This window comes from Pleurodeles waltl, chromosome 8 (genome assembly GCF_031143425.1).
Source record: "Pleurodeles waltl isolate 20211129_DDA chromosome 8, aPleWal1.hap1.20221129, whole genome shotgun sequence".
Classification (NCBI taxonomy): Eukaryota; Metazoa; Chordata; class Amphibia; order Caudata; family Salamandridae; genus Pleurodeles; species Pleurodeles waltl.
This window is the reverse complement of record NC_090447.1, coordinates 882,282,281-882,295,852: the sequence shown is the minus strand read 5'-3', so window position 1 is coordinate 882,295,852 and position 13,572 is coordinate 882,282,281. Positions and strand designations below refer to the sequence as shown.

The 13,572-nt window shown below is 47.9% G+C and overlaps 1 protein-coding gene across 1 annotated transcript in view; it reads left to right on the top strand.

Annotated features, from left to right (window-relative positions):
* The window catches only part of IPO5 (importin 5), a 531,657-nt gene that overhangs the window by 295,964 nt on the left and 222,121 nt on the right, over positions 1 to 13,572 (top strand). The window contains exons 16-19 of the mRNA XM_069205185.1: positions 6,205 to 6,337; positions 6,430 to 6,551; positions 7,341 to 7,437; positions 7,829 to 8,001. Of these exons, the coding sequence (XP_069061286.1) occupies positions 6,205 to 6,337; positions 6,430 to 6,551; positions 7,341 to 7,437; positions 7,829 to 8,001 (525 nt within the window). The remainder of the gene's footprint in view (positions 1 to 6,204; positions 6,338 to 6,429; positions 6,552 to 7,340; positions 7,438 to 7,828; positions 8,002 to 13,572) is intronic.

Sequence of the window (13,572 nt, the reverse complement as noted above, 5' to 3'; positions counted from 1 at the left end):
CTGGATGCAGAAGATGTCCACACCAGAAGGAAGATTGCAGATGGGTGTAAGTGCAGGATTTCCACCAACAAGGCTTGCCAAAGGTGTTTCCAGGGACCACCAGGACCCAAGACGACTCAACCCTGGAGGGGGTGTCACGGGGGACACTGTTGCGGAGGCAGCACCCAATGGGGCGGGGACACAGGAGTAGCAGAAGGAGCCCATGCAGCACTACAAGAGGATCCCACGCTGCATGAGAACCACACAGGAGACTGTTTTGCAGAATAGAGTGTTGGGGGCTGGTGCTACACGCTGCCTGAAGACCCCTTTGAGGAGATGCACCCAAGCCTTGGCAGCTGCAAGAGACATAGGCCCTCATTCTGACCCTGGCGGTCTTTGACCGCCAGGGCGGAGGACCGCGGGAGCACCGCCGACAAGCCGGCGGTGCTTCAATGGGGATTCCGACCGCGGCGGTAAAGCCGCGGTCGGACCGGCACCACTGGCGGGGTCCCGCCAGTGTACCGCGGCCCCATTGAATCCTCCGCGGCGGCGCAGCTTGCTGCACCGCCGCGGGGATTCTGACCCCCCCTACCGCCATCCAGATCCCGGCGGTCGGACCGCCGAGATCCGGATGGCAGTAGGGGGGGTCGCGGGGCCCCTGGGGGCCCCTGCAGTGCCCATGCCACTGGCATGGGCATTGCAGGGGCCCCCGTAAGAGGTCCCCTAAATGTATTTCACTGTCTGCTGCGCAGACAGTGAAATACGCGACGGGTGCAACTGCACCCGTCGCACAGCTTCCACTCCGCCGGCTCGATTCCGAGCCGGCTTCATCGTGGAAGCCTCTTTCCCGCTGGGCTGGCTGGCGGTCTGAAGGAGACCGCCCGCCAGCCCAGCGGGAAAGTCAGAATTACCGCCGCGGTCTTTCGACCGCGGAACGGTAACCTGACGGCGGGACTTTGGCGGGCGGCCTCCGCCGCCCGCCAAGGTCAGAATGAGGGCCATAGTGCACAGGGGTACTGTCATGCGTGGGGAGGCAAAGGCTTACCTCCACCAAAGTTGGACAGTTGGCAGGGAGGACCAAGAGGACTACTCCGGACCACCACCTGTGATGCAGGATCCCACAGCTCAGCAGGAGAGGGGATCCACGCAGTTGGTTGTTGCGGGTGCCTGGAGTTGCAAGGGAGTGACTCCTTCACTTCAAGGGATATTTTTTCTTCATGCTGAAGAATTGCAGTCTTCTGAGGATACACAGTGAGGAAAGTGTTGCAAAGCTGGCAGGAGCACTGGAAACCGTTTTATTGAAGAGTCCTTTCTTCTTGGAAGCAGCCTGTCGGGTCCTTGAGGATCCAGTTGCAGTTCTTGGCTGAAGTGAAGGTTGCTGAGGAGTCCTGCTGGAATCTTGCAAGCCTAATCTGAGGACCCACCCCAGAAAGACCCTAAAGAGCCTGGAAAGGGATATTGGTCACCTAACCAGGTAAGCACCTATCAGGAGTGGGTTCTGATGTCACCTGCCTGGCCAATCAGATGCTCTGAGTTTCGTGCCAACCTTGGAAACAAGATGGGAGAACCCAGGAACCCTCTGGAGGAGCTCTGGGCACCACCCCTGAGATGGTGATGGTACTTTCCTACAGGCGTGACCACTTTCCTGTCCATCTTGCCTGGCATGTTACCCCCATTTTTCACTGTATGTATGTTTTAGCCCTTGTGTCACTGGGATCCTGCGAGGCAGGACCCCAGTGCTCATAGTATGTACCCTGTATGTGTTCCCTCTGTGGTGACTGTCACTGAGGCTCTGCTAACCAGAACCTCCGTGTTTATGCTCTTTCTAAATTTGTCACTGCAGGCTAGTGACTAAATTTACCAATTATCATTGGCACACTGGTACACCAATATAATTCCCTTGTATATGGTACTTGGGTGCCCAGGGTATTGGGGTTCCAGGAGATCCCTATGGGCTGCAGCATTTTTTGCCATCCATAGGGAGCTCAGGCAATTCTTACACAGGCCTGCCACTGCAGCCTTGAGTGAAATAACGTACATGTTATTTCACAGCCATTTTTTCCCTGCACATAAGTAACTTATAAGTCACCTATATGTCTAACCCTCACTTGGTGAAGGTTGGGTGCCAAGTTACTTAGTGTGTGGGCACCCTGGCACTAGCCAAGTTGCCCCCACATAGTTCAGGGCAATTTCCCCAGACTTTGAGAGTGCAGGGACACCATTACACGCGTGCACTATACATAGGTCACTAGTTATGTATAACGTCACAATGGTAACTCCAAACATGGCCATGTAACAGGTCTAAGATCTTGGAGTTGTCACCCCCAATGCCATTCTGGTTTTGGATGGAACAATTCCATGCCGTGTAACACCCTCTCTCCCTTTGGAAATAGGTGTGCAGGCCTGGGAGGAGTAGCCTCCCCCAGCCTCTGGAAATGCTTTGATGGGCACAGATGGTACCCATCTCTGCATAAGCCGGTCTTCACCTGTTCAGGGATCCCCCAGCCCTGCTCTGGCACGAAACTGGACAAAGGAAAGGGGAGTGACCACTCCCCTGACCAGTACCTCCCAGGGGAGGTGCCCAGAGCTCCTCCAGTGTGTCCCAGACCTCTGCCATCTTGGAAACAGGTGTTGGGGGCACACTGGACTGCTTATAGTGGCTAGTGCCAGCATGTGACGTCAGAGACACCCTCTGATAGGCTCTTACCTTTCTTGGTAGTCAATCCTCCTTTCTTGGTAGCCAGACCTCCTTTTCTGGTTATTTAGGGTCTCTCCTCTGGGGTATTCCTCAGATAACAAAAGCAAGAACTCACCAGAGTTCCTCTGCACTTCCCTCTTCGACTTCTGCCAAGGATCGACCGCTGACTGCTCCAGGACGCCTGCAAAACCGCAACAAAGTAGCAAGACGACTATCAGCAACATTGTAGCGCCTCATCCTGTCGGCTTTCTCGACTGTTTCCTGGTGGTGCATGCTCTGGGGGTGTCACCTGCCTTCACCCTGCATTAGAAGCCAAGAAGAAATCTCCTGTGGGTCGATGGAATCTTCCCCCTGCTAACGCAGGCACCAAAAGACTGCATCACCGGTCCTCTGGGTCCCCTCTCATCCTGACGAGTGTGGTCCCTGGAACACAGGAACTCTATCCAAGTGACTCCCACATTCCAGTGATCCTTCAGTCCAAGTTTGGTGGAGGTAAGTCCTTGCCTCCCCACGCTAGACTGCAAACCTGTGTACTGTGTGATTTGCAGCTGCTCCGGCTTCTGTGCACTCCTCCAAGGATTCCTTCATGCACAGCCTAGCCTGGGTCCCCAGCACTCCATCCTGCAGTGCTCAATCCTCTGAGTTGGACTCTGACGTCGTGGGACCCTCCTTTGTGACTGAGCCAGCTCCAGTTCACAAATCTTATAAGTGTCTGCTCGAACTTCTGTGGGTGCTGCTTGTTCTGTGGGGGCTCTGAGTTGAGTGTCCCCTCTGTCTCCTCCTCCAAGGGGCGACATCCTGGTCCTTCCTGGTCCCCAGCAGCACCCAAAAACCTCTACTGCATCCCTTGCAGCTAGCAAGGCTTGTTTGAGGTATTTCTGCATGGGAACACTTATGCAACCTTCAGCACGCCGTGGGACACCGTCCATCCAAAGGAGAATTTCCTAGCCCTCTTTGTTGCTGAATCCTAAGCTTCTTCCATCCAGAGGCAGCTTCCTTGCGCCTTCATCCGGGGGTTCCTGAGCTCCTGCCCCCCCCTGGACACTATCTCGACTCTTGGACTTGGTCCCCTTGCATGACAGGTCCTCAGGTCCAGGAATCCGTCTTCAGTGCTTTGCTGGTGTTAGTGGTTCTTGCAGAATCCCACTAGCATGACTATTGTGTCCTTTTGGGATAGTAGGTGTACTTTACACCTACTTTTCAGGGTCTTGGGGTGGGGTATCTTGGACATCCTGACTTTTCTTACAGTCCCAGCGACCCTCTACAAGCTCCCATAGGTCTGTGGGCCATTTGTGATTCGCATTCCACTTTTGGAGTATATGGTTTGTGTTGCCCCTAGAACTATGTTCACCTATTGTAATTCTACACTGTTTGCTTTACTTGTCTTACTATTTACTGACCTGTTTTGGGGTGGTGTACATATGACTTGTGTATTACTTACCTTCTAACTGAGGGTAGTCACTGAGATACATTTGGCATATTGTCCTAAAAATAAAGTACCTTTATTTTTAGTAATTCTGTGTATTGTGTTTTCTTATATTGTGCTATGATATAAGTGTTATAGTAGAAGCTTTGCATGTCTCCTAGTTCATCCTAAGCTTTGCTATAGCTACCTTCTAACAGCCTAAGCTGCTAGAAACAGCTCTATTCTACTAAGGGATAACTGGACTTGGCACAGGGTGTAAGTACCACAAGGTACCCACTAGAAGCCAGGCCATCCTCCTACAACGCCCCTTTCCATTGTCAAGTTTTGTGCCAGACAGGGGCTGGGGGAATCCCTGAACCGGTGTGGACTGGTTTATGCACAGAGGGCACCCAATGTTCCCATCAAAGCAAACCAGTAGCTTGGGGAGGCTACCCCTCCCAAGCCTGTCACACCTATTTCCAAAGGAAGAGGGTGTTGCCTCCCCTCTCCCAAAGGAAATACTTTGTCCTGCCTTCCTAGACTTGATCAGATCAAGCAGCAGGAGGGCAGAAACCTATCTGAGGGGTGGCGCACCTGGGCTGCCTGGAAAACCCTGCAAGACTGTGATGATGGGGGTCCTCTAAGCAGCACCCAGAGTGCATGGAATCATACTTCCAATACCTGCAACGTTATTTGGGTATGATTCCGCCATGTTTGATACCAAACATGCCCAGGTTTGGAGTTACCATTCTGTAGCTGGACATGGGTAGTGATATATGTCCAGTACACATGTAAAATGGCATCCCCACACAAAGTCCAGGAAAATTGATCATGAGCTTGTGGGGGCACCTGCAGGGGTGCCCTTCCACACCAGTACCTGCACCCTGCCCTCTGGGCTGAGATGGCCTACCATAGGGGTGACTTATAGTGACCTGATGTAGTGACCTGTAGTGAAAACTGGTGCATGAACTGGTTTTATGCAGTCTGCCATGGCAGACCTGCAGAACCCTTTGCATGGGCTCCCTATGGATGACCGAATAACTGCTGCAGTCCATAGCAATTCCCTGGAACCCTAATGCCCTAGGTTACTAGGGAGCATATATGAACGACTTACATGAGGGGCCCAGTATGCCAATTGTGGGAAGAAAATGGTTAGTAGTAACCAAATTTAGAGAGCATTATCGCTGGGGTCCTGGTTAAGTGTTCACTGGGATCCTTCTAAACACATTGATAACAGGCAGAAAATGGGGGTAACCATGACAGAGGGCAATTTCCTACACACATGATGCACACTCATTCCTGTTAAGACCCAGAAACCTCCCAACACATGTGGATGTCAGTATTGTTAAGGGTAAGTACATCTCCTTATGAAGAAACCTTCTGCCACTGCAAGATGCCAGTGACCTAGACACATCACCCGACAGTGGTATTGCCTCTCCTAACCCAACTATGGCAACTGAACTCTGCCTCCTTCGCAACAGTGATTAGTTGCCCTTTCAGACAGCAGGATTTTTTGGTTTGAGCCATTAGATACATCATCTTTGGGAAGGGTGGGGGGTACTGCTTTGGTATGGGTTTACAAGGTGGTATGTCTATGGGTAGAAGTAGCCATCAGAACAGGTTACTTAACATCCGTACCACTCCTTCTAATGGATAGAAAAAATATATATATCCATAACCCCCCACACCGTTCCGTGGAATGGACTTTTTACCCCATCCTTAAATAGATGTCAGTTCAGATAGGTTCACTCACATCTGCTCCGTTGAGGAGCTCAGTCTGACAGCCTGAACATAGTTCAAAGAAACTGATGCAAGCAAGGGTGGCATGTACATGTAGCTGCAATTGCCCTAATGGGGCGGGATGAGCAGAGCTGCATTGGGCCACCTAGTGCTTGTAGGAGCAATGCTGAGAATGTCTGGATCCAGTCAGGCGCATAGGGGTATTCACAAATTGAGGACTCTGCAGTTAGAGCATATACCAGAAAGTCTTCTCGAAGGTAAATAACTTGTTTTTATATAATGGTCTAACAACTTCGTAGTTTACTGATATCTGCGGTTTGTAGTTGCTTAGAAAAGTGCAGAGGAATGTGGATAGTCACTTGTACGTTGTTTCTAACCGTAGATATCCTACATGATTTCTGCATGGGCCAGAATGTGCAAGATCCTAGGTAAAGAGTTTCAGCAATACCTTCCTGTTGTCATGGGACCCTTGATGAAGACTGCCTCTATTAAGCCTGAAGTTGCACTGCTCGACAGTAGGTGCCAGTAACCATTTAAACATCTTTGGCAGGTAATAGTCCCTTACTTTTCATGAACGTCACTTTACCCTTGTAATGCCTCTCAACAGCACAAGACATGGAGAGCATGAGTGATGATGATGGTTGGGAATTTGTAAACCTTGGTGACCAGCAGAGCTTTGGCATCAAAACTGCAGGCCTTGAAGAAAAAGCAACGGCATGCCAAATGTTGGTAGGTATTCAACTGTGACTTGATAACTTTATATTTTTATTTTTTATTTTTTTAAAGAGGGGTTATAGTGAGGTGTTCAAATGTTACAGCTAGATTTGTTTTCCTTATTGTTGTAATGTGCAACTTCTACAGTGAATGCCTTATTTTTCTGCTGTAGACTAACCATAAAGAAATGAAACTGTGCCTAAAACTCCTGCAGAGTTCATGTCCAAGTGAACACTACCAGTATTTGAAGCTTTTCCTCCCTATTAGGCAATTCATTAGGGACATGAAAACAGGGAGTTAAATATGGCTGCACTATGACTGTTAGTAATGTATATTATAAATATTATGTTATAACAATCCCCCCCCCTAAATTGTCAGTCAGGCCACCTATGCTCTTGATCATTTTATACTATATTTCAAGGCTTTGTGACGCCTAGGAAAACCGGACTCTGCATTTCTCTTTTAAACTAGAAAAGATAATCTGTCGACCTCCTAAGCTTTTATGTTTTTAATGGTAGACTGCCCCAGAAGTCGTTGCTAGTATTGCGTCTTTAGACGTTTTCTAAAACCATAAAAGTGAAGCACTTGAATTGAAATGAAGCTAGTCACAGCTCTGAAGTAGGTTGCGTTTTATTTTTTATTCTACCATATTTAGATGTGCAAAAATGTAATCTATTCATACTTGGGTCGTCTCACTTGGATGTACATCTAATGCTTTTCTCCTGACTGCTTTATGAATAGTGAAGGTTTTTTGTGCTTGAAAATTGAAGTGCAAAGTTTAAAACTAAGTTCTTTTGTTTGCAGGTTTGTTATGCTAAGGAACTGAAAGAAGGTTTTGTGGAGTATACAGAACAAGTTGTGAAGCTGATGGTGCCACTGCTGAAATTTTACTTCCATGATGATATCCTTGTTCATTTTTTTTTTTTTTTTTTTTCCTCCAGCGTTAATCTGATTTCTTGAGCTTTGTGGTTCTCAAGTCATGCGCCAATAAGAAGAAATTGTTGTTCTGATCATTTATCACAAATGTCTCCTCTGCCCATGTTCTGCTGGTTTCAGTTAGTATGATTGCCCACATGCTACAGTCTTAAGTTGCAATGCTTGTGTTGTGCATTCCTTCTTTTTACTATGTCTTGGAGTAGTAATGGTTTGTGTATGGTACGGTTCTCTGATGACAGGTGCGGTTTCTGGTAGCCTTTGAACTCTGCCAGTAATCTTGAATGCTTTTTTTTTTTGCATATTGTTTAAGCATATGGAGTTGAGGAGATTTCACTATTTTCCTTAACTAAGTAAAAGTGTCCGTGTTGCTGCTGCGGAGTCTATGCCCTTGCTCCTTGAATGTGCAAGAGTGCGTGGTCCAGAATACTTGACGCAAATGTGGCATTTCATGTGTGATGCTCTTATCAAGGCTATTGGAACAGAGCCAGATTCAGACGTTCTCTCAGAAGTGATGCACTCTTTTGCTAAGGTAAGTTGCTTTAACTACAGTGAAATACTTAGACATTTTTTTTTATTTTATTACTCAGAATTCAGTTGGGGTTTCTGGAATCTATTGCAGTAGATTAGTTTCTAAAAAGATTCTGGTTCTTGAAATGATATCGCCATGGACCAACAACTGCGCACTAGAAAGTATAACAGATGGCCTGTGTACCAGTGCTGTTAAGGAAGGCCACAAGACAGGACATTTCTCACTGACTTCTTGGTCACTTTTATCATGACGAGGATTTAATTATCTCCCCCCCCCCCCAAAAAAAATCTGCCAAGCGTAGGTTTGGACCTGGACCATAATGACCCAGGGAAGTCGGGTGGACTGTGCCCACATACCTCACACTCCCTGCTGGGGTGGTGGTGCCTTTTTGGTAACCATCAGTCTTGCAGAACTACAGGATTAAATGTGTTGTTGGAGTCTTTGGGACCTTTTTCCCATGGATGAATACACACAGTTAATGCCCTGCTGTAGTGCAGAGTCAGTGAATAAATGTAACAAAAATAAACATAATGGTTAAAAATAGTGATAGAAAACATGATTAGACTAAAGAGTGCCAACATATTTGATGGTGTTTATTTAATTAAATTATAAATAGAATCAGTCTACTGGAACACCCACCTTATTATCCATGCCAACTTCAGCCCAGAGTGCCTCTGAGTTTCCTAGACTGCCTTCACCACTCATACCTCTGGAACATATATTGCAGGATGTTGTCCAGTCTGCTTCTGTGCTTTGTCTTCAGAATCAGTTGTAATCCGTTTCTTATGGCGTTCCATAAAAAGCACATAACTGGTCGTACCAGTGTGACCTTCATCTGGAATACCTGCAGCATGCAGCAAACTCAGATCTATGCAAAATCTCAAGCGGTTTCTTCTCCTGGATTGCATTTGCATCAGTCTTGAATACTATTTTCAGCATTATGAAAAAATATGCCCCGTGATTTCTGATGCAAACTGCATGAAGTGGCATAGAAATGTGTTGCACACTTAACTATCACTGTTATAGATTAATGTTAATATGTAATGCGTGAACTATAGCTGCACTGTAAAAGCAATACTTTGCATGCAATGAAATATTGACTAAAATATGTACTTGAATGAATCCTATGAGACACCTGCAGGAAAAGAACACGTGTCTGTGTACATTGTTGATTGGAAAAAAACAACTAGGGAAAAGCCGTATGCTTAGTTGAAATGTGCAAAATAGTACAAAAAATATTAATCCAAAAATGATGAAAAAGCAAAAAAAGGACTGCAGACTTAAACAAGGACCAGCAGTGTAACTGCAGATCTCTTCTTGTGACTTGCGGAGTTAATTCCGTTCCCACCTGATGGCGTCTAAACATGAAACTTCCAAATCTGCAGTGTGTGTGCGGATGAGGTAACATTTGACAAGTCATACTGGCAACTGAAGAAGCTGGAGATGGTGAAGCAAGTTGCACTGGTAAAACAACTAGATGGCTGGATGCCAAGATGTCTGAAGTTTAGGGATGTAGAAGCCGGAGAGGAGGAAGGCATCAAAGTGTGCATCAGCGGCGAAGATGCAGCTACAATGACAGGATTGGCATTTTAAGTGACACTTGACATCCCAGAATGGGAGTGTGGCAATCCCACAAACGTCAACTGCAGCACTTGACAGGCTGAGTGGAGACTCAAAACAAGTATGTAGGAAGTTGGCTCTGTATGCACTATTTCAAAGTAAGAAATAGCATGCACAGAGTCCAAGTGTTTCTCTTAGAGGTAAGATAGTGGCAAAAAGAGAATTCTAATGCTCTATTTTGTGGTAGTGTGGTCGAGCAGTTCCAGGCCAATAGGTTTTTGTATAGAAAAATATATTTTCTTAGTTTATTTTAAGAACCACAGTTTCAAGATTTACAAGTAATACTTCAAATGAAAGGTATTTCGCTTAGGTAACTTAGGAACTTTGAATCAGCAAAATAGCATGTACAGTTTTCACAAAAATGGCAATAAACTATTTTAAAACTAGACACTGCAATTTTCAACAGTTCCTGGGGGAGGTAAGTGTTTGTTAGTTTTGCAGGTAAGTAAACCACCTACAGGGTTCAAAGTTGGGTCCAAGGTAGCCCACCGTTGGGGGTTCACGGCAACCCCAAAGTTACCACACCAGCAGCTCAGGGCCGGTCAGGTGCAGAGGTCAAAGTGGTGCCCAAAACACATAGGCTTCAATGGAGAAGGGGGTGCCCTGGTTCCAGTCTGCCAGCAGGTAGGTACCTGTGTCTTCGGAGGGCAGACTAGGGGGGTTTTGTAGGGCACCGGGGGAAGACACAAGTCAGCACAAAGTACACCCTCAGCGGCACGGGGGCGGCCGGGTGCAGAGTGCAAACAGGCGTCGGGTTTGCAATGGAGTTCAATGGGCGATCCAGGGGTCTCTTCAGCAAAGCAGGCGGTGGGGGGGTGGGGAGCTCCTCGGGGTAGCCACCACCTGGGCAAGGGAGAGGGCCACCTGGGGGTCGCTTCTGCACTGGAGGTCGGATCCTTCAGGTCCTGGGGGCTGCAGGTGCAGTGTCTTTACCAGGCGTCGGGTTCTTAGAAGCAGGCAGTCGCGGTCAGGGGGAGCCTCTGGATTCCCTCTGCAGGCTTCGCTGTGGGGACTGGGAGGGGGGGGGGTCAACTCTGGCTACTCACGGGCTCGCAGTCGGTGGGGAGTCCTCCCTGTAGTGTTTCTCCACAGGTCGAGCCGGGGGCGTCGGGTGCAGAGTGCAAAGTCCCACGTCCCACGCTTCCGGCGGGAAACGTGTGGTCTTTAAAAGTTGCTTCTTTGTTGCAAAGATGTTTCCTCTTTGGAGCAGAGCTGCTGTCCTCGGGAGTTCTTGGTCCTTTTAGATGAAGGGTAGTCCTCTGAGGCTTCAGAGGTCGCTGGACCCTGTGGAACGCGTCGCTGTAGGCGTTTTTCTTGAAGTGGGGAGACAGGTCGGTAGAGCTGGGGCCAAAGCAGTTGGGGTCTCCGTCCTCTCTGCAGGGCTTTCTGGTCAGCAGTCCTTCTTCCTCTTAGGTTGCAGGAATCTATCTAGGTTCTGGGAGCCCCTAAATACTCAATTTAGGGGTGTGTTTAGATCTGGGGGGGTTAGTAGCCAATGGCTACTAGCCCTGAGGGTGGCTACACTCTTTGTGCCTCCTCCCTAAAAGGGGGGGGGGGGGGGGGGGGGGGGGCACATCCCTAATCCTATTGGGGTAATCTTCCATCTGCAAGATGGAGGATTTCTAAAAGTCAGATACCTTAGCTCAGGACACCTTAGGGGCTGTCCTGACTGGCCAGTGACTCCTCCTTGTTTTTCTCATTATCTCCTCTGGCTGTGCCGCCAAAAGTGGGGCCGTGGCTGGAGGGGGTGGGCATCTCCACTAGCTGGAGTGCCCTGGGGTGCTGTAACAAAGGGGGGTGAGCCTTTGAGGCTCACCGCCTGGTGTTAGTTCCTGCAGGGGGAGGTGAGAAGCACCTCCACCCAGTACAGGCTTTACTACTAGCCACAGAGTGACAAAGGCACTCTCCCCATGTGGCCAGCAACATGTCTGGTGTGTGGCAGGCTGGTAAAACTAGTCAGCCCACACGAAGTCGGGTATGTTTTTCAGGGGGCATCTCTAAGATGCCCTCTGTGGTGTATTTCACAATAAAATGCACACTGATGCCAGTGTACATTTATTGTGCTGAGACGTTTGATACCAAACTTCCCAGTTTTCAGTGTAGCCATTATGGTGCTGGGCAGTTCGTGTATGACAGACTCCCAGACCATATACTCTTATGGCTACTCTGCACTTACAATGCCTAAGGTTTTGCTTAGACACTGTAGGAGCATAGTGCTCATGCACCTATGGTATAGTGCACCCTGCCTTAGGGCTGTAAGGCCTGCTAGAGGGGTGACTTACCTATGCCACAGGCAGTGTGAGGTTGGCATGACACCCTGAGGGGAGTGCCATGTCAACTTAGTCTTTTTCTCCCCACCAGCGCACACAAGCTGGCAAGCAGAGTCTGTGCTGAGTGAGGGGTCTCCAGGGTGGCATAAGACATGCTGCAGCCCTTAGAGACCTTCCCTGGCATCCGGGCCCTTGGTACCAGTTACAAGGGACTTACCTGGGTGCCAGGGTGTGCTAATTGTGGAAACAAAGGTACAGGTTTAGGGAAAGAACACTGGTGCTGGGGCCTGGTTAGCAGGCCTCCGCACACTTTCAAATCATAACTTGGCGTCAGCAAAGGCAAAAAGTCAGTCAGGCTTAATCAAAGGAACAAGTGTAAAGCATTTAGATGTACCAGAGCAGTTAAGACACTAAAAATGTGACCATAATTTATTTGAAAAAATACTTTATTTTAAAGTATACCCTCAGCAACAAAGTTGAGGAAACTGGAGGTATGATTTTTCAAAGAAAAGTAAATTCTTTAAAAAAAGAAAAAAAAAATGCAATAAATCTTGGTTAACAGTTACAGTTTGTAGCCACCTGGCTAGAACCAGGCACATACAGGTTACTGGGTGGTCACAGGGGACCACTTAGGTTCAGAGAGAGTTACCTTATTGAGTCCAGCCTCCTGCTTCTGAGGTGTTAGGCAGTGGCCACACATTGGCCAGCTTCAGAGGCTATCAGTCCTCCTGCTGGAGAAAGTCACACCTGCCACTAGCACTTCTCTTTGTTCAACTGTTCTTGGGAGTGCTTAAACCTTCCTAGTAGGGGTGAGCGGGTTGTCTCTGGTGACAACTGTTGTAGATAGACATGAAAGGTTACCGGAGGTTTGGCAGTTGTAAAGGGGTGAAATTCAAGGTTTGATGGCATGTGTTGTGTGGCTGTAAATACACATGCTCCGCATACTTCCTCCATCTAATGTTTGGTCTGGAAGGCTGCAAGTTGTTTTTGTTAGAAAAGTCTGATTCATGAGGTAGTGACTCCTCTTTTTGGCAATGTGCATAGTGCATTGTTAAACCTTCCACTTTCCTGCTGGTTTCCTCTGGCTCTGCTGGGAAGGTTCCTGTCCACTACTTCCCTGTGGCAGCCTATGGGACGACTGGGTAGGTAACTCCTCTGCACCTGGTCGCTAGGGACACTTGCTGTTCTTAGGTTTTTATCCTTTCCTAGCTACTATACTTGCCTTGATTGGGTTCACCATTTTGCATTTATCTTACTTAGTATATGGTTTGCGACCCCTCCCCCCTGTACATTTTATGCTATGTCTGCTGATTGTTTTGTGTATATACTGTGTAGATATCTCCAGAGGGAGATACACTAATGCTAGTCTAGTAGTTAGTATTGTAATAAAAAAGAATCACTTAGTTTTGCAACACTTAGGTGGTTCTTTCTTGTGAGTTAAGGGGGGCGGGGGGAGAAATAAACAATTTAGTTCGGACATGCGTTTCCAGGCTCAAAGGGTTTTCTGTGCTTCATTTCTAGCCAAATGGTCTATTCTTCTACTTTGATACTTGGAATCTCCTTTTATTGCCTTTCCTTCAACTGATATTTTCTGGTGACTGATCTGTTAACTCCTACACCACAAGGCTAATCTTTGATGCACGACTTTCCAGTGTAGAATTTGCCCATGGTGATGGAAGAC